This window comes from Somniosus microcephalus, chromosome 1 (genome assembly GCF_052327205.1).
Source record: "Somniosus microcephalus isolate GS21.2 chromosome 1, FLI_Smic_1.0, whole genome shotgun sequence".
NCBI classification, from domain to species: Eukaryota; Metazoa; Chordata; class Chondrichthyes; order Squaliformes; family Somniosidae; genus Somniosus; species Somniosus microcephalus.
This window is the reverse complement of record NC_140987.1, coordinates 461,158,418-461,177,026: the sequence shown is the minus strand read 5'-3', so window position 1 is coordinate 461,177,026 and position 18,609 is coordinate 461,158,418. Positions and strand designations below refer to the sequence as shown.

At 48.6% G+C, this 18,609-nt stretch overlaps 1 protein-coding gene across 1 annotated transcript in view; it reads left to right on the top strand.

Annotated features, from left to right (window-relative positions):
* cd40lg (CD40 ligand) overlaps nucleotides 1-16,664 on the top strand; it is a 26,088-nt gene extending 9,424 nt beyond the window's left edge. Inside the window, exons 2-5 of the mRNA XM_086002295.1 lie at nucleotides 7,780-7,914; nucleotides 10,468-10,534; nucleotides 13,133-13,225; nucleotides 15,608-16,664. Coding sequence (XP_085858421.1) covers nucleotides 7,780-7,914; nucleotides 10,468-10,534; nucleotides 13,133-13,225; nucleotides 15,608-16,020 — 708 coding nt within the window. The 3' untranslated portion in view covers nucleotides 16,021-16,664. The remainder of the gene's footprint in view (nucleotides 1-7,779; nucleotides 7,915-10,467; nucleotides 10,535-13,132; nucleotides 13,226-15,607) is intronic.
* Nucleotides 16,665-18,609: the final 1,945 nt, after the last annotated feature.

Below are 18,609 nucleotides of genomic sequence, written 5' to 3'. Positions count from 1 at the left end.
GGGAGAGTCTGATCATTGGGGGAGTCTGATCATTGGGGAGAGTCTGATCATTGGGGAGAGTCTGATCATTGGGGAGAGTCTGATCATTGGGGAGAGTCTGATCATTGGGGAGAGTCTGATCATTGGGGAGAGTCTGATCATTGGGGAGAGTCTGATCATTGGGGACAGAGTCTGATCATTGGGGAGAGTCTGATCATTGGGGAGAGTCTGATCATTGGGGGAGAGTCTGATCATTGGGGAGAGTCTGATCATTGGGGAGAGTCTGATCATTGGGGAGAGTCTGATCATTGGGGAGAGTCTGATCATTGGGGAGAGTCTGATCATTGGGGAGAGTCTGATCATTGGGGAGAGTCTGATCATTGGGGAGAGTCTGATCATTGGGGAGAGTCTGATCATTGGGGGAGTCTGATCATTGGGGAGAGTCTGATCATTGGGAGAGTCTGATCATTGGGAGAGTCTGATCATTGGGGAGAGTCTGATCATTGGGGAGAGTCTGATCATTGGGGAGAGTCTGATCATTGGGGAGAGTCTGATCATTGGGGAGAGTCTGATCATTGGGGAGAGTCTGATCATTGGGGAGAGTCTGATCATTGGGAGAGTCTGATCATTGGGGAGAGTCTGATCATTGGGGAGTCTGATCATTGGGGAGAGTCTGATCATTGGGGAGAGTCTGATCATTGGGGAGAGTCTGATCATTGGGGAGAGTCTGATCATTGGGGAGAGTCTGATCATTGGGGAGAGTCTGATCATTGGGGAGAGTCTGATCATTGGGGAGAGTCTGATCATTGGGGAGAGTCTGATCATTGGGGAGAGTCTGATCATTGGGGAGAGTCTGATCATTGGGGAGAGTCTGATCATTGGGGAGAGTCTGATCATTGGGGAGAGTCTGATCATTGGGGAGAGTCTGATCATTGGGGAGAGTCTGATCATTGGGGAGAGTCTGATCATTGGGGAGAGTCTGATCATTGGGGAGAGTCTGATCATTGGGGAGAGTCTGATCATTGGGGAGAGTCTGATCATTGGGGAGTCTGATCATTGGGGGAGTCTGATCATTGGGGAGAGTCTGATCATTGGGAGAGTCTGATCATTGGGGAGAGTCTGATCATTGGGGAGAGTCTGATCATTGGGGAGAGTCTGATCATTGGGGAGAGTCTGATCATTGGGGAGAGTCTGATCATTGGGGGAGAGTCTGATCATTGGGGAGAGTCTGATCATTGGGGAGAGTCTGATCATTGGGGGAGTCTGATCATTGGGGAGAGTCTGATCATTGGGGAGAGTCTGATCATTGGGGAGAGTCTGATCATTGGGGAGAGTCTGATCATTGGGGAGAGTCTGATCATTGGGGAGAGTCTGATCATTGGGGAGAGTCTGATCATTGGGGAGAGTCTGATCATTGGGGAGAGTCTGATCATTGGGGAGAGTCTGATCATTGGGGAGAGTCTGATCATTGGGGAGAGTCTGATCATTGGGGAGAGTCTGATCATTGGGGAGAGTCTGATCATTGGGGAGAGTCTGATCATTGGGGGAGAGTCTGATCATTGGGGAGAGTCTGATCATTGGGGAGAGTCTGATCATTGGGGAGAGTCTGATCATTGGGGAGAGTCTGATCATTGGGGAGAGTCTGATCATTGGGGAGAGTCTGATCATTGGGGAGAGTCTGATCATTGGGGAGAGTCTGATCATTGGGGGAGAGTCTGATCATTGGGGGAGAGTCTGATCATTGGGGAGAGTCTGATCATTGGGGGAGAGTCTGATCATTGGGGGAGTCTGATCATTGGGAGAGTCTGATCATTGGGGAGAGTCTGATCATTGGGGGAGAGTCTGATCATTGGGGAGAGTCTGATCATTGGGGAGAGTCTGATCATTGGGGAGAGTCTGATCATTGGGGGAGAGTCTGATCATTGGGGAGAGTCTGATCATTGGGGAGAGTCTGATCATTGGGGAGAGTCTGATCATTGGGGAGAGTCTGATCATTGGGGAGAGTCTGATCATTGGGGAGAGTCTGATCATTGGGGAGAGTCTGATCATTGGGGAGAGTCTGATCATTGGGGAGAGTCTGATCATTGGGAGAGTCTGATCATTGGGGAGAGTCTGATCATTGGGGGAGTCTGATCATTGGGGAGAGTCTGATCATTGGGGAGAGTCTGATCATTGGGGAGAGTCTGATCATTGGGGAGAGTCTGATCATTGGGGGAGAGTCTGATCATTGGGGGAGAGTCTGATCATTGGGGAGAGTCTGATCATTGGGGAGAGTCTGATCATTGGGGGAGAGTCTGATCATTGGGGAGAGTCTGATCATTGGGGAGAGTCTGATCATTGGGGGAGAGTCTGATCATTGGGGGAGAGTCTGATCATTGGGAGAGTCTGATCATTGGGGAGAGTCTGATCATTGGGAGAGTCTGATCATTGGGGGGAGTCTGATCATTGGGGAGAGTCTGATCATTGGGGAGAGTCTGATCATTGGGGGGAGTCTGATCATTGGGGAGAGTCTGATCATTGGGGAGAGTCTGATCATTGGGGGGAGTCTGATCATTGGGGGAGTCTGATCATTGGGAGAGTCTGATCATTGGGGAGAGTCTGATCATTGGGGGGAGTCTGATCATTGGGGAGAGTCTGATCATTGGGGAGAGTCTGATCATTGGGGGGAGTCTGATCATTGGGGAGAGTCTGATCATTGGGGAGAGTCTGATCATTGGGGAGAGTCTGATCATTGGGGACAGAGTCTGATCATTGGGGAGAGTCTGATCATTGGGGAGAGTCTGATCATTGGGGAGAGTCTGATCATTGGGGAGAGTCTGATCATTGGGGGAGTCTGATCATTGGGGAGAGTCTGATCATTGGGAGAGTCTGATCATTGGGGAGAGTCTGATCATTGGGGGAGAGTCTGATCATTGGGGAGAGTCTGATCATTGGGGAGAGTCTGATCATTGGGGAGAGTCTGATCATTGGGGAGAGTCTGATCATTGGGGGGAGTCTGATCATTGGGGAGAGTCTGATCATTGGGGAGAGTCTGATCATTGGGGGGAGTCTGATCATTGGGGAGAGTCTGATCATTGGGGAGAGTCTGATCATTGGGGGAGAGTCTGATCATTGGGGAGAGTCTGATCATTGGGGGAGTCTGATCATTGGGGAGAGTCTGATCATTGGGGAGAGTCTGATCATTGGGGAGAGTCTGATCATTGGGGGGAGTCTGATCATTGGGGAGAGTCTGATCATTGGGGGGAGTCTGATCATTGGGGAGAGTCTGATCATTGGGGGAGAGTCTGATCATTGGGGAGAGTCTGATCATTGGGGAGAGTCTGATCATTGGGGAGAGTCTGATCATTGGGGAGAGTCTGATCATTGGGGGGAGTCTGATCATTGGGGAGAGTCTGATCATTGGGGAGAGTCTGATCATTGGGGAGAGTCTGATCATTGGGGAGAGTCTGATCATTGGGGAGAGTCTGATCATTGGGGAGAGTCTGATCATTGGGGAGAGTCTGATCATTGGGGGGAGTCTGATCATTGGGGGAGTCTGATCATTGGGGGGAGTCTGATCATTGGGGAGAGTCTGATCATTGGGGAGAGTCTGATCATTGGGGAGAGTCTGATCATTGGGGAGAGTCTGATCATTGGGGGGAGTCTGATCATTGGGGAGAGTCTGATCATTGGGGAGAGTCTGATCATTGGGGAGAGTCTGATCATTGGGGAGAGTCTGATCATTGGGGAGAGTCTGATCATTGGGGAGAGTCTGATCATTGGGGAGAGTCTGATCATTGGGGAGAGTCTGATCATTGGGGGAGTCTGATCATTGGGGAGAGTCTGATCATTGGGGGGAGTCTGATCATTGGGGGGAGTCTGATCATTGGGGAGAGTCTGATCATTGGGGAGAGTCTGATCATTGGGACAGAGTCTGATCATTGGGGAGAGTCTGATCATTGGGGGGAGTCTGATCATTGGGGGAGAGTCTGATCATTGGGGAGAGTCTGATCATTGGGGAGAGTCTGATCATTGGGGAGAGTCTGATCATTGGGGGGGAGTCTGATCATTGGGGGGAGTCTGATCATTGGGGGGAGTCTGATCATTGGGAGAGTCTGATCATTGGGGGGAGTCTGATCATTGGGAGAGTCTGATCATTGGGGAGAGTCTGATCATTGGGGGGAGTCTGATCATTGGGGAGAGTCTGATCATTGGGGAGAGTCTGATCATTGGGGAGAGTCTGATCATTGGGGAGAGTCTGATCATTGGGGGGAGTCTGATCATTGGGGAGAGTCTGATCATTGGGGAGAGTCTGATCATTGGGAGAGTCTGATCATTGGGGAGAGTCTGATCATTGGGAGAGTCTGATCATTGGGGGGAGTCTGATCATTGGGACAGAGTCTGATCATTGGGGAGAGTCTGATCATTGGGGAGAGTCTGATCATTGGGGAGAGTCTGATCATTGGGGAGAGTCTGATCATTGGGGAGAGTCTGATCATTGGGGAGAGTCTGATCATTGGGGAGAGTCTGATCATTGGGGGAGTCTGATCATTGGGGAGAGTCTGATCATTGGGGGGAGTCTGATCATTGGGGAGAGTCTGATCATTGGGGAGAGTCTGATCATTGGGGAGAGTCTGATCATTGGGACAGAGTCTGATCATTGGGGAGAGTCTGATCATTGGGGAGAGTCTGATCATTGGGGAGAGTCTGATCATTGGGGGAGAGTCTGATCATTGGGACAGAGTCTGATCATTGGGAGAGTCTGATCATTGGGGGGGAGTCTGATCATTGGGGGAGAGTCTGATCATTGGGAGAGTCTGATCATTGGGGAGAGTCTGATCATTGGGGAGAGTCTGATCATTGGGGAGAGTCTGATCATTGGGAGAGTCTGATCATTGGGGAGAGTCTGATCATTGGGGAGAGTCTGATCATTGGGGAGAGTCTGATCATTGGGGAGAGTCTGATCATTGGGGGAGTCTGATCATTGGGGAGAGTCTGATCATTGGGGGGAGTCTGATCATTGGGGAGAGTCTGATCATTGGGGGAGTCTGATCATTGGGGGGAGTCTGATCATTGGGGGGAGTCTGATCATTGGGGAGAGTCTGATCATTGGGGGGAGTCTGATCATTGGGGAGAGTCTGATCATTGGGGAGAGTCTGATCATTGGGGGAGTCTGATCATTGGGGGGAGTCTGATCATTGGGGAGTCTGATCATTGGGGGGAGTCTGATCATTGGGGAGAGTCTGATCATTGGGGAGAGTCTGATCATTGGGGGGAGTCTGATCATTGGGGAGAGTCTGATCATTGGGGAGAGTCTGATCATTGGGGGGAGTCTGATCATTGGGACAGAGTCTGATCATTGGGGAGAGTCTGATCATTGGGGAGAGTCTGATCATTGGGGGGAGTCTGATCATTGGGGGAGTCTGATCATTGGGACAGAGTCTGATCATTGGGGAGAGTCTGATCATTGGGGGAGAGTCTGATCATTGGGGGGAGTCTGATCATTGGGGAGAGTCTGATCATTGGGGAGAGTCTGATCATTGGGGAGAGTCTGATCATTGGGGAGAGTCTGATCATTGGGGAGAGTCTGATCATTGGGGAGAGTCTGATCATTGGGGGAGTCTGATCATTGGGGGGAGTCTGATCATTGGGGGGAGTCTGATCATTGGGGGAGAGTCTGATCATTGGGGGGAGTCTGATCATTGGGGGGAGTCTGATCATTGGGGAGAGTCTGATCATTGGGGAGAGTCTGATCATTGGGAGAGTCTGATCATTGGGGAGAGTCTGATCATTGGGGAGAGTCTGATCATTGGGGAGAGTCTGATCATTGGGGAGAGTCTGATCATTGGGGGGAGTCTGATCATTGGGGAGAGTCTGATCATTGGGGAGAGTCTGATCATTGGGGAGAGTCTGATCATTGGGGGGAGTCTGATCATTGGGGAGAGTCTGATCATTGGGGGGAGTCTGATCATTGGGGAGAGTCTGATCATTGGGGGGAGTCTGATCATTGGGGAGAGTCTGATCATTGGGGGGAGTCTGATCATTGGGGAGAGTCTGATCATTGGGGGGAGTCTGATCATTGGGGAGAGTCTGATCATTGGGGGGAGTCTGATCATTGGGGAGAGTCTGATCATTGGGGAGAGTCTGATCATTGGGGGAGAGTCTGATCATTGGGGGGAGTCTGATCATTGGGGGAGAGTCTGATCATTGGGGAGAGTCTGATCATTGGGGAGAGTCTGATCATTGGGGGAGAGTCTGATCATTGGGGGAGAGTCTGATCATTGGGGGAGAGTCTGATCATTGGGGAGAGTCTGATCATTGGGGAGAGTCTGATCATTGGGGAGAGTCTGATCATTGGGGGGAGTCTGATCATTGGGGAGAGTCTGATCATTGGGGGAGAGTCTGATCATTGGGGAGAGTCTGATCATTGGGGAGAGTCTGATCATTGGGGGGAGTCTGATCATTGGGGAGAGTCTGATCATTGGGGGAGAGTCTGATCATTGGGGAGAGTCTGATCATTGGGAGAGTCTGATCATTGGGGGGAGTCTGATCATTGGGGAGAGTCTGATCATTGGGGGAGAGTCTGATCATTGGGGAGAGTCTGATCATTGGGGGAGAGTCTGATCATTGGGGGAGAGTCTGATCATTGGGGGAGAGTCTGATCATTGGGGGGAGTCTGATCATTGGGGGAGAGTCTGATCATTGGGGGAGAGTCTGATCATTGGGGGGAGTCTGATCATTGGGGAGAGTCTGATCATTGGGGGAGAGTCTGATCATTGGGGAGAGTCTGATCATTGGGGGAGAGTCTGATCATTGGGGGAGAGTCTGATCATTGGGGGAGAGTCTGATCATTGGGACAGAGTCTGATCATTGGGGAGAGTCTGATCATTGGGGAGAGTCTGATCATTGGGGGAGAGTCTGATCATTGGGGGAGAGTCTGATCATTGGGGAGAGTCTGATCATTGGGGAGAGTCTGATCATTGGGGGGAGTCTGATCATTGGGGAGAGTCTGATCATTGGGGAGAGTCTGATCATTGGGGGAGTCTGATCATTGGGGAGAGTCTGATCATTGGGGAGAGTCTGATCATTGGGGAGAGTCTGATCATTGGGGGAGAGTCTGATCATTGGGGGGAGTCTGATCATTGGGGGAGAGTCTGATCATTGGGGGGAGTCTGATCATTGGGGAGAGTCTGATCATTGGGGAGAGTCTGATCATTGGGGGAGAGTCTGATCATTGGGGGAGAGTCTGATCATTGGGGGAGAGTCTGATCATTGGGGAGAGTCTGATCATTGGGGAGAGTCTGATCATTGGGGAGAGTCTGATCATTGGGGGGAGTCTGATCATTGGGGAGAGTCTGATCATTGGGGGAGAGTCTGATCATTGGGGAGAGTCTGATCATTGGGGAGAGTCTGATCATTGGGGGGAGTCTGATCATTGGGGAGAGTCTGATCATTGGGGGAGAGTCTGATCATTGGGGAGAGTCTGATCATTGGGGGAGAGTCTGATCATTGGGGGAGAGTCTGATCATTGGGGAGAGTCTGATCATTGGGGAGAGTCTGATCATTGGGGAGAGTCTGATCATTGGGGAGAGTCTGATCATTGGGGAGAGTCTGATCATTGGGGAGAGTCTGATCATTGGGGAGAGTCTGATCATTGGGGGAGAGTCTGATCATTGGGGAGGCTATGATCATTGGGGCAGAGCAAAGCTTGCATCATTAAGGTAACCTGGTTATTTAGTCTGAAAGATAGTACAAAATTGTGGATCTTGTTATCTGTGCTTTCAAACTCTATCACATTTTTGTTCTCTGTTTTCTCAAAAGGTTCAGGAAATCGTGAGCTCGGAGCCAGAATATCTGTTCCTTAAAATTATAAAGGACTGTGAAAATAAAAATAATAAAACAAGCGTGCTGTCCTGTGATGAGAAAAGGTCCAAACTGCAGCAGTTGGTTCACAAGGTAAACCCTCCCGAGAGACAGCAAACTTGGTCAACGCTCAGCGCTATCGCAGCAATATCTTGCTACTTTCCAGTGATTGTAAATGAGCTGTTTGTAGAAATGGTTCCATTAGTGTGGTCAGTATGGCGATCTTTGATGTGCCTAGATATATTTATTAAAATTAGGTCAACTGCGAAATACTGCAACTAAATATGTTTGTTCCTGTTCAAGATTGCCTGGCGAGCACGGGAGCAGTGTTGTAAACAATTGCAGGACAGCCTCACACACTGTTAGAGCACTTGTCAGAACACTCACATCATAAAGATTTCATATTTTACACAGCAGTGGAGATGCGGAATAAATTCTCAGACAAAGAACTTAAACCATTGACCAGATGTTTTCAAAGTGCTGGTTTCGTTTGTGATTCGGTGTAGAGTCCAGGGTTGTTCAGGAAAGTACAGATAGAGATGGTGAAACAATGTGCTGGAGAAGCAGGGTTCCTGGGCTGCTGTGGCCGTGGAGATGGAATATCGAGTGGTCAAGGATGGACAGCATTGCAGGAGACGTCAGATGGGCGTTCAGAGGTTTCATCAGATTTAATTTTGGACAGAGTCAGCAAAACATTTGCCCAGGGGAAGAAATGGTCGGAGTGTCAGTACTGAGGGAGCACCGCACTGTCGCAGGGGCAGTACTGAGGGAGCACCGCACTGTCGCAGGGGCAGTACTGAGGGAGCGCGCACTGTCGGAGGGGCAGTACAAAGGAAGCGCTGCACTGTCGCAGGGGCAGTACTAAGGAAGTGCTGCACTGTCGGAGGGGCAGTACTGAGGGAGCGCTGCACTGTCGGAGAGGCAGTACTGAGGAAGCGCTGCACTGTCGGAGGGGCAGTACTGAGGGAGCGCGCACTGTCGGAGGGGCAGTACTGAGGGAGCACCGCACTGTCGCAGGGGCAGTACTAAGGAAGCGCTGCACTGTCGCAGGGGCAGTACTGAGGGAGCGCTGCACTGTCGGAGAGGCAGTACTGAGGAAGCGCTGCACTGTCGGAGGGGCAGTACTGAGGGAGCGCGCACTGTCGGAGGGGCAGTACTGAGGGAGCACCGCACTGTCGCAGGGGCAGTACTAAGGAAGCGCTGCACTGTCGCAGGGGCAGTACTAAGGAAGCGCTGCACTGTCGCAGGGGCAGTACTAAGGAAGTGCTGCACTGTTGGAGGGGCAGTACTGAGGGAGCGCTGCACTGTCGGAGAGGCAGTACTGAGGAAGCGCTGCACTGTCGGAGGGGCAGTACTGAGGGAGCGCGCACTGTCGGAGGGGCAGTACTGAGGAAGCGCTGCACTGTCGGAGGGGCAGTACTGAGGGAGCGCTGCACTGTCGGAGGGGCAGTACTAAGGAAGCGCTGCACTGTCGGAGGGGCAGTACTGAGGGAGCGCTGCACTGTCGGAGAGGCAGTACTGAGGAAGCGCTGCACTGTCGGAGGGCAGTACTGAGGGAGTGCTGCACTGTCGGAGGGGCAGTACTAAGGAAGCGCTGCACTGTCGGAGGGGCAGTACTGAGGGAGCGCTGCACTGTCTGAGGTGTTGTACTTTGGTTGCAATCTTAAACTATCTGCCTTCTGAGATGGACATTAAAGAACAATGGAAGCAGAGCAGGGGAAGTTCTCCTGTGCCCTGGCCAACATCCCTTCCTCAACCAACATCACCAAAAGTACAAATGAACTGTTGGTTCAGCTCATTGCTCGTTCTGGAAGGTTGTTGTGTGTGAATAGGTCGAGGTGTTTATCCCCATAACAACAGTAATTGCTCAATGCCATTCATTCTATCGGAAGTTTGGGGATATTTCTGAGAGACAATAAGCTGCTATATAAATGCAAGATCTTTCTTCCTCATTGAAACATACAAGATTCTGAAGGGGTTTGACAGGGTAGATGCAGGGAGGATGTTTCCCCTGGCTGGAGAGTCTCGAACCAGGGGGCATAGTCTCAGAATAAGGGGTCGGCCATTTAGGACTGAGATGAGGAGAAATTTCTTCACTCAGAGGGCGGTGAATCTTTGGAATTCTCTACCCCAGCGGGCTGTGGAGGCTCAGTTGTTGAGTATATTCAAGACAGAGATCGATAGATTTTTGAATATTAAGGGAATCAAGGGATATGGGGATAGTGCAGGAAAGTGGAGATGAGGTAGAAGATCAGCCATGATCTTATTGAATGGCGGAGCAGGCTCGAGGGGCCAAATGGCCAACTCCTGCTCCTATTTCTTATGTTCCTAACATGGATTGTGGAAGGAATGAGCCTGATTAAATAATAGGCCTTTTTTGTTGCAATTTCCTTATGTTGGAATCTGTTGGGCAGGGATTTGAGGATTATAGAGATGTTTAAAAGCACTGTTTGTTTCTTTAAGGGGAGAAAGGAAATTGGTGTCTCTAAAGTTAGGGATCAACAGTTGGTGCGGGAGGAAAGTCCACGATAGAACGATCAACATGGGCCAGGTTAGCGTGGGGTCAATGGGGCGAATGGCCTCTTCCCCCTCCCTGCTGTAATCTTTACTTTAAGATGCTAATTGTGTGGTTCTTTATCCTTTCAGTACCTATCTAAGGGCACCGAAGAGTCGCGACATGACACGGACCAACCAACATCTGACAGGCAGCAAGGTAAGTGACACTGTGACTATATTACAGTCTCTTAACTGTAACCTGCAGTCAAAAAATTAAAATCCACATTCAGTTTCAGTCAAATTCAGTCCAAGTGGACTTTAAGGAGATGAACACAATGCACCAGAAATGACAGGAACCCGGTGACTCCAGCCCGAAGAGAATCACGTGATAGTGTGATTAGCATTGGCCAAACTGAGCTTTACACTTAACAAAACACCAAAGATAATGTTGCCATTAGGTATTTCATTGGGGAAAAAAGAATAATTCACATAAACTGAATCTAATTCTGAGCTAAGAGATAGTGGGATTTGTATCGAGGGGAGATGGGGAAATATTTACCTGAGCATTTTAACAGAGCCACGCAGTTACTTTGCTCAGATATTGCTAAAGGTTATTTTGAGATTAGACACTGTCAGATTCCGGCTGATCGACTGCTGCAGGCAGTTGTTCCATAAATTAATAGCGCCTAAACCTCAAGGCAGAGCGTGGCTGTTTCAAACTCCTCCTTTGATCGCACAGATAAATGCTGCGTGTCTGGCCCAGCCTGCTCACTCGGTGTGCAGTGCACACGCTGATCATCAGCATTTGCATTTTCACCACAGAGAAATCTAAAATGAAAAAAGTTAAGTTTTAGAAACCATAAACCAACTGTACTACAGTACTGTAGCATGGTTAATGTGTGATTGGGGTCGGGTTAGTGAGGGGGCTCTGCTTATTCAGACTAAAGATCAAACATTGTCCCTTTCTTCACTGATAGATTGTGCCATTAATTCTTTTACTGGGATGTGGGCAACACTAGCAAGGCAGCGTTAGTTGCCCATCCCTAGTTACTCTGAGGGCAGTTAAGAGTCAACCACATAGCCTGAAATTGGAGTCATGTGTAGAGCCGACCAGGTGTGGATGGCAGGTTCCCTTCCCTGTGGGACAGTCGTAAACCCATTGGGTTTTCCCAATGATGAATTTCATCGTCAGATTTGTTGAATTCAATTTCTTAACTTGCTACAGTGGGATTCTAACTCACAGGTTCTGTGTTGCTAAACCAGCACCATAACCAGTAGGTTACTGTACCCAAATATAAACCCCCAACACACACCCCACAAGCATATCCCATGGAGCATTAATTCATTACAGCTTAGACTATTTCAGTGGGCTATTGCACCGTGAAATAGCACTGACTAGATCACGGTCTTCAGTGTCCTTTATAAAGTAGTTCAGTATTGATAGTCAAAGTAAAGGAATTAATTCTGCTTTCAAAGGAAGCTGTATGGTTTGTATTACTCTAACACAGTTTTTTTTAACTTTAATATGACAGTTCTGCTGATTCATGTACTTAATGATGCATTCGAATGTGCTTTACGTACAGTTAAAGATCAAGATTATTGTAATTGTCTAATTAAACAAAATAATAAAAATGCATTAGGATGATCATTATTAGGCTGGCAGGTACTTGACCCCATTAAAGGTTCGCACTGCTGCCTGTTTCAGAGAGATGGACAGCCCAGCCCAGGCCACTGGCCTCTCCAAGGCCACCATTCAGTCTGCTGTGTAGTCAGTCATTTCTCAGCTCCTTGAGTTTGAGATACTGCAAAGTACTTTCATGAACCAGCAATATTTCACCTATGGAGCATAATCTAGTTGTAATGTCGGCAGAGGCTGACATTAGATCTCTTACACTCCAGAATGCTACAATGGTTTTTGTTTCTGTACCTGACGCAGCTCGATATATTGTTTCCTTCTAACTGCCTCTTATGTTCACTGTGGTGACAAATAAGTGCAACTGGTTTTTGCTGTTCAAGATGAGGACTGAAAATGACATATTATTGATACTGTCAGTGTCAGCTGTGGCTCAGTGGGCAGCACACTCGCCTCTGAGTCAGAAGGTTGTGGGTCGAATCCCACTCCAGAGACTTGAGCACAAAATCTAGGCTGACACTCCAGTGAGGGAGTGCTGCACTGTCGGAGGGGCAGTGCTGAGGGAGTGCTGCACCATCGGAGGTGCCGTCCTTCGGATGAGACGGTAAACCGAGGCCCCGTCTGCTCTGTCAGGTGGACGTAAAAGATCCCATGGCACTATTCGAAGCAGAGCCGGGGAGTTCTCCCCAGTGTCCTAACCAATATTTATCCCTCAACCAACATCATGAAAACAGATTATCTGCTCGTTATCACGTTGCTGTTTGTGAGAGCTTGCTGTGCACAAATTGGCTGCTGTGTTTCCTACATTACAACAGTGACTACACTTCAAAAAGTACTTCATTGGCTGTGAAGCGCTTTGGGACATCCTGAGGATGTGAAAGACGCTATAGAAATGCAAGTCTTTTCTTTTTTGCACATAATGACCGCATTAGGCTTGCTCGCGTGGCATAGACTAGCTCTGGAAACCAATCCATGCCACACTGCCAATACATGAAGTCCAGCCAGTAATTCCCACACCTGTCCTTAGTGTGCCTTTGGCTACCAAGAAAAATGGCAAACTGGTGTGAGGTCTGTCAACTGGGACGCCCAGTTCCACGAAGCAGCATAGTTTGAAACCTGATTGTAGATATCGTGTGTAACACTGTTTGAGTTTCCATTAACACTGTGTACCTTGATGTTTAGGTGACCCTCCTAGCACAACAATTGACAGCATCCACAAGCCTAACCGTACAGCAGCTCACCTTATAGCGATAAATAAAAGTGACAACACAGCAGGTAAGGTTGAAGGGTCATCTGAAAAATCATTTCACTGGCGGGACGGTGTAATTACAGTGCGACAAGTTGACATAGGAAGTGTGCATTATAACAGACACAGCAATTTATAATGGAAATAGTTGATGGGAAGTGCATGTAAATGTAAGATATTAAATATATTGAAATAGATAAAGATGGATTCCATTATATTTCATTATGATTTTAATATATTTGTTTTTATTGTTATTGCACTTTCAGGGAATCCCCTTGCTTTATTTGCAATATAGTGGGAGGTTAATTAGTAATATATTAAATTTGCTGTATGTCACACACTCCTTATTTGGGCATCACTATTCTGTGACACACGGTCACGCCTGCAGTTCCACACTTCTACCATTAGGAGGAGCTGTACACCCCCCCCATATCTAGACCTGCAGCCTCACTGCTGCACCCTGAGGGGATTCGCGCTCCCCGACTCTCCCCACAAACATCGATGGAAGAGGTGGGACTCGGGGAATAATATCAGAAATCAGAAACCCGCCCCCCCACCCCCCAGCTCTGCCTCCAGTTACTCCCAGTGCACCTGCAGGAAGCATGGTCAGATCCCAGGACAACTGGGCCAGTGCCACGGAAGGTCGATTAACATAAGCGATCACTTCAAAATTAACATTTAGACTAAAAAAGAACATATTTCAGAATGAAAACCATGGATTATTGTTACATTCATAACGTTAAGAACCTCCATTCAATAAGATCATGGCTGATCTTGGGCTCAAAGCCACTTCCCCGCCCGATCCCCATAACCCTTCACTCCCTTATCTTGCAAAAATCTGTCTATCTCCACCTTAAATGTATTTACTGACCCAGCCTCCACAGCTCTCTGGGGAAGAGAATTCCACAGGTTTACGACCCTCTGAGAGAAGAAATTCCTCTTCTTCTCAGTTCTAAAAGGGCGACCCTTTATTCTAAAACTGTGCCCCCGCGTTCTAGATTTCCCCACGAGGGGAAACATCCTCTCTGCATCTACCTTGTCGAGCCCCCTCAATATCTTATATGTTTCAATAAGATCACCTTTCATTCTTCTAAACTCCAATGAGTATAGGCCCAGCCTGCTCAACCTTTGTTCATAAGTCAATCCCCTCAGCTCTGGAATTAACCTAGTGAATCGTCTCTGAACTGTGTTAGAACTATGTTACTTGTCAAAATATAAATGAAGTAATGTGCAGTGAACTTTTTTAGTGCTATTAAGATGAGAGATATCAATGGAATACTTTTTTAGGCAGGTGTCGGCATTAAGTATTCTCGGTTCGAGAATAGTGTAGGATGCGAGTAATGCTCCTTCTCCGCTCTCTTGCAATGTGCTTTAACCTCAAGCGTAACCTCAGCAGAGCCTACTGTACTAGTGCAACCTTTCACATTTCACAGCTCAGCCACCCCGAGGGTTCTCTGAATCAGACGGCCAAACTCTGCTGATTTACGGGCGGTTTTGCTCCCAAGCCCACATCAATTAACAACTAGCGATAGAATTGGCCCCACAATTCCCAGGCCTGGCAGCGGTATCTGGGTGGGCCGGTTGAAATTTGGGGAGCAGGACCTGCTTCCATTGGGTCTCGGCACCTTTTTCTCCCATCCCAGGAAACTCCAGTGGAAGTGAGGAAACGGTGCCCGCCCCATCTGAGGCCCCATCCGCCTGGTCAAGTGGACATTAAAGATCCCACCGCACTATCTGAAGAGCAGATGAGGTCTCCTGGTCTCCTGCCAGCATCATTCCTTTGACAAGCAGAGCCAAAGCCGATTAACTGGCCATTATCTCAGTTGCTGTTTGTGGGACCTTGCTGTGCACAAATTGGCCGCTGCATTTGCCCATGTCACCACGGTAACCGCACTTCGAAAGTAGTTCATTGGCTGTGATGCATTGTGGGATGTCCTGAGGTTGCGAAAGGCACTATATAAATGCAAGTTCTTCCTTTCCAGAGGAGATAGAAAGTGAATCATTTAAATATACTTATTGTGAACAGATTTCATGATTACAATGTTGTTTGTAGAGATTTGAATACCTGCTAAAGGAGAACATTTGGGTGGGGATTAAATGATTCTGTTCTGGTGCAACTAGACTGCTGATTGAAGACATGGTTCAATGAGCCATTGGGTTAGTCTACCTTTAACACTCAAGACTTGGGACAGGAAAAGGCTGATTAGAATCTAGACAATCGTAAAAAAATAAGGCCAAGCGTTTCAGAGTTCATTATTGTGGTCCTGATTCCAGTCACTAGCCTATTACAATTTGCTTACCTTGGGTGGACTTTGTCATTCGATCTAGATGGGTTGAAACAGTACTGTTTATTTAGATAGTTTAGGTCCATCATGCCTCTCTGTAATAGTTTGCTATTTTCTGTTCAATAGGGAACAGTTTTCCTGGTGACAAAGGGGTTCCAATAAGACAGTGGATGGCTGAAGGATTTCTTACTTTTACACGCAACATAAACTACACCAGTGGTAAGCTAGTTATAACTGAGCCTGGACTTTACTATATCTACTGTCAGGTTAGTTTTCGACTAGCCAGTGACAAGACCGGCGGAATATCCAACATACCATTTCTTCAGTATATCTACTTGCAAAGGACACAGAAGCAATCTACTCTTCTCATGAAGGCATCCAAAACACCGTTGGATACAAATCAAGCTTCCAGTTTCAACTCAGTCAATCAGGGTGGAGTGTTCCAGTTGAAAAAAGGAGACCAGCTCTTTGTATCCGTGACTGACCCAAACCTGCTGAGTTATGACACGGCCACCTACTTTGGTATTTTTCAGCTTTAATTCCTTCTGTTAAAACCCGACGGTCAGATAGAAGATTGGCTCCATTTCTCAACAGCTCGGGTCTTTTCGCCAGTGGCCCATTGCTTTTAACTGCTCTCCCGCAGGGTATTCCTGGAGTCCAGGTTTGGGCAAGATTTCAGTCTTCTACAGTTCCGCAACAAAATGATGAAAAAAAAAATTCAATCTTTTCAACATTTATTAATCACCCCTTTCGGTGCCAATTGTTTAATATCCCAATGAACATCAGACGTCCTATTATTATCTTCTTTTAGGATTTGCATAGGAACTTGGGAAAATTGCAAAAACCTACATTATCAGCATCCTAAACATGATTGCAAGACAGCCAGTCGAACCGGCTCACACTCCGGCAGATCTGCTGACTTGGACTATCTGCTTGAGTGTCAGGTGCAAGAAACTGATAGCGAGATTCCTTGCATCAAGACTCGAGGGATACTTCAGGCCAGAGTTCATGAGTTGCCTGCAGTCACCCTGGCCCCACTCCTACAATCAGCCATTTTGTACACGTGCTTCTGGCTGCAACTTCCTTCTGGGCTGAGCTGCATCACCCAGTTTCGAAGCCATTACGGATTGTGCTGGAAAAGATTATTTAATTAACTTTGCTTTAAATACCCAGGTTTTTTTGGGGGGAGGGAGGGAGGGGAGGGTGGGGTGTCAAATTCTGCAAGTTGAGGGGGTGATGTATTTTTTGCTTGAGTGGAGTTGTGATCAGGCTTGCAATCTTCAGCAAGGAATGACTGCAAGTGCTGACTGTTGGTTGAGAAATGCATCCTGTGTAGACCAGCGAGAAGGCAGCCTACAGCTCGTAAACAGAAAACCACAGCCCGATACACTGGGGCAGAGCGAGTTACCAGTCAGCATTGTTGCACGTGTCCTCCTGTCGCTTTAACACTTGTCTAAGCGGATTTTAAATGGAAAAAAATAGTGAGCATGTTAAAGAGAGGAGTGAATATAGTGAGCTGGTACTGAAGCTCACCATGACAGTGAACAAGTGCGGGAATGCCAGCACTCTGAAACTCAACCATATGTTTAGAGTGTTTGAAATAATAGATTATTCTTACTGCACGCACAAAGCATCATATTGAAAGGAAAAATGAAACACTCGGTAAGTTTGCAGATAAACACCTTTAAATAGACTCATTCTATTCCATTGTCCCTATGAAGTGGTTTAACAATCGAAGCGATGTATCTTTGATAAGTGGAACTGAACCGTAGACACTCAGGAAGTGAAGTTCTTCAATCTTCTAAATACTGTAATGTGTTACTGCTCCAGCAGTTCTTGCTAAACAAAATTTTTTGTTATTGCAAAGTAATTTTCCTTCTAAATTTGCTGTTGACTTTATTCTACATCAACAAAACCGACCAAACTGTCCCGAGTGACAAGTTCCGACAGCACGCTGGAGCCTTCAGCTGTTCACCTCTCACCCCAGCTCTGGCGATTCTCAGCACCGCTCACTGGTCACTGGTCACTGGTCACTGCTCACTGTCACTGGTCACTGTCACTGGTCACTGGGACACTGCTCACTGACACTGGGGCACTGGTCACTGTCACTGGTCACTGTCACTGGTCACTGTCACTGGGACACTGGTCACTGTCACTGGTCACTGTCACTGGTCACTGTCACTGTCACTGGTCACTGTCACTGGTCACTGTCACTGGTCACTGGGGCACTGCTCACTGTCACTGGGACACTGCTCACTGTCACTGGTCACTGGGGCACTGCTCACTGTCACTGGGACACTGGGGCACTGCTCACTGTCACTGGTCACTGGGGCACTGCTCACTGTCACTGGGACACTGGGGCACTGTCACTGGTCACTGTCACTGGGGCACTGCTCACTGTCACTGGTCACTGGGGCACTGCTCACTGTCACTGGGACACTGGGGCACTGCTCACTGTCACTGGGACACTGGGGCACTGCTCACTGTCACTGGGGCACTGCTCACTGTCACTGGGACACTGCTCACTGTCACTGGGACACTGGTCACTGGTCACTGGGGCACTGCTCACTGTCACTGGTCACTGGGGCACTGCTCACTGTCACTGGGACACTGGGGCACTGCTCACTGTCACTGGTCACTGGGGCACTGGTCACTGTCACTGGGGCACTGGTCACTGTCACTGGGGCACTGCTCACTGTCACTGGGACACTGGTCACTGTCACTGGGACACTGGTCACTGTCACTGGGACACTGGGGCACTGCTCACTGTCACTGGGACACTGGGGCACTGCTCACTGTCACTGGGGCACTGCTCACTGTCACTGGGACACTGGGGCACTGCTCACTGTCACTGGGGCACTGCTCACTGTCACTGGGGCACTGCTCACTGTCACTGGGACACTGCTCACTGTCACTGCTCACTGGGACACTGCTCACTGTCACTGGGACACTGCTCACTGCTCACTGGGACACCGCTCACTGTCACTGGCCACTGGGACACCACTCACTGGTCACTGCTCACTGGGACACCACTCACTCTCACCGCTCACTGGGACACCGCTCACTGTCACTGGTCACTGGGACACCGCTCACTGTCACTGCTCACTGGGACACCACTCACTCTCACC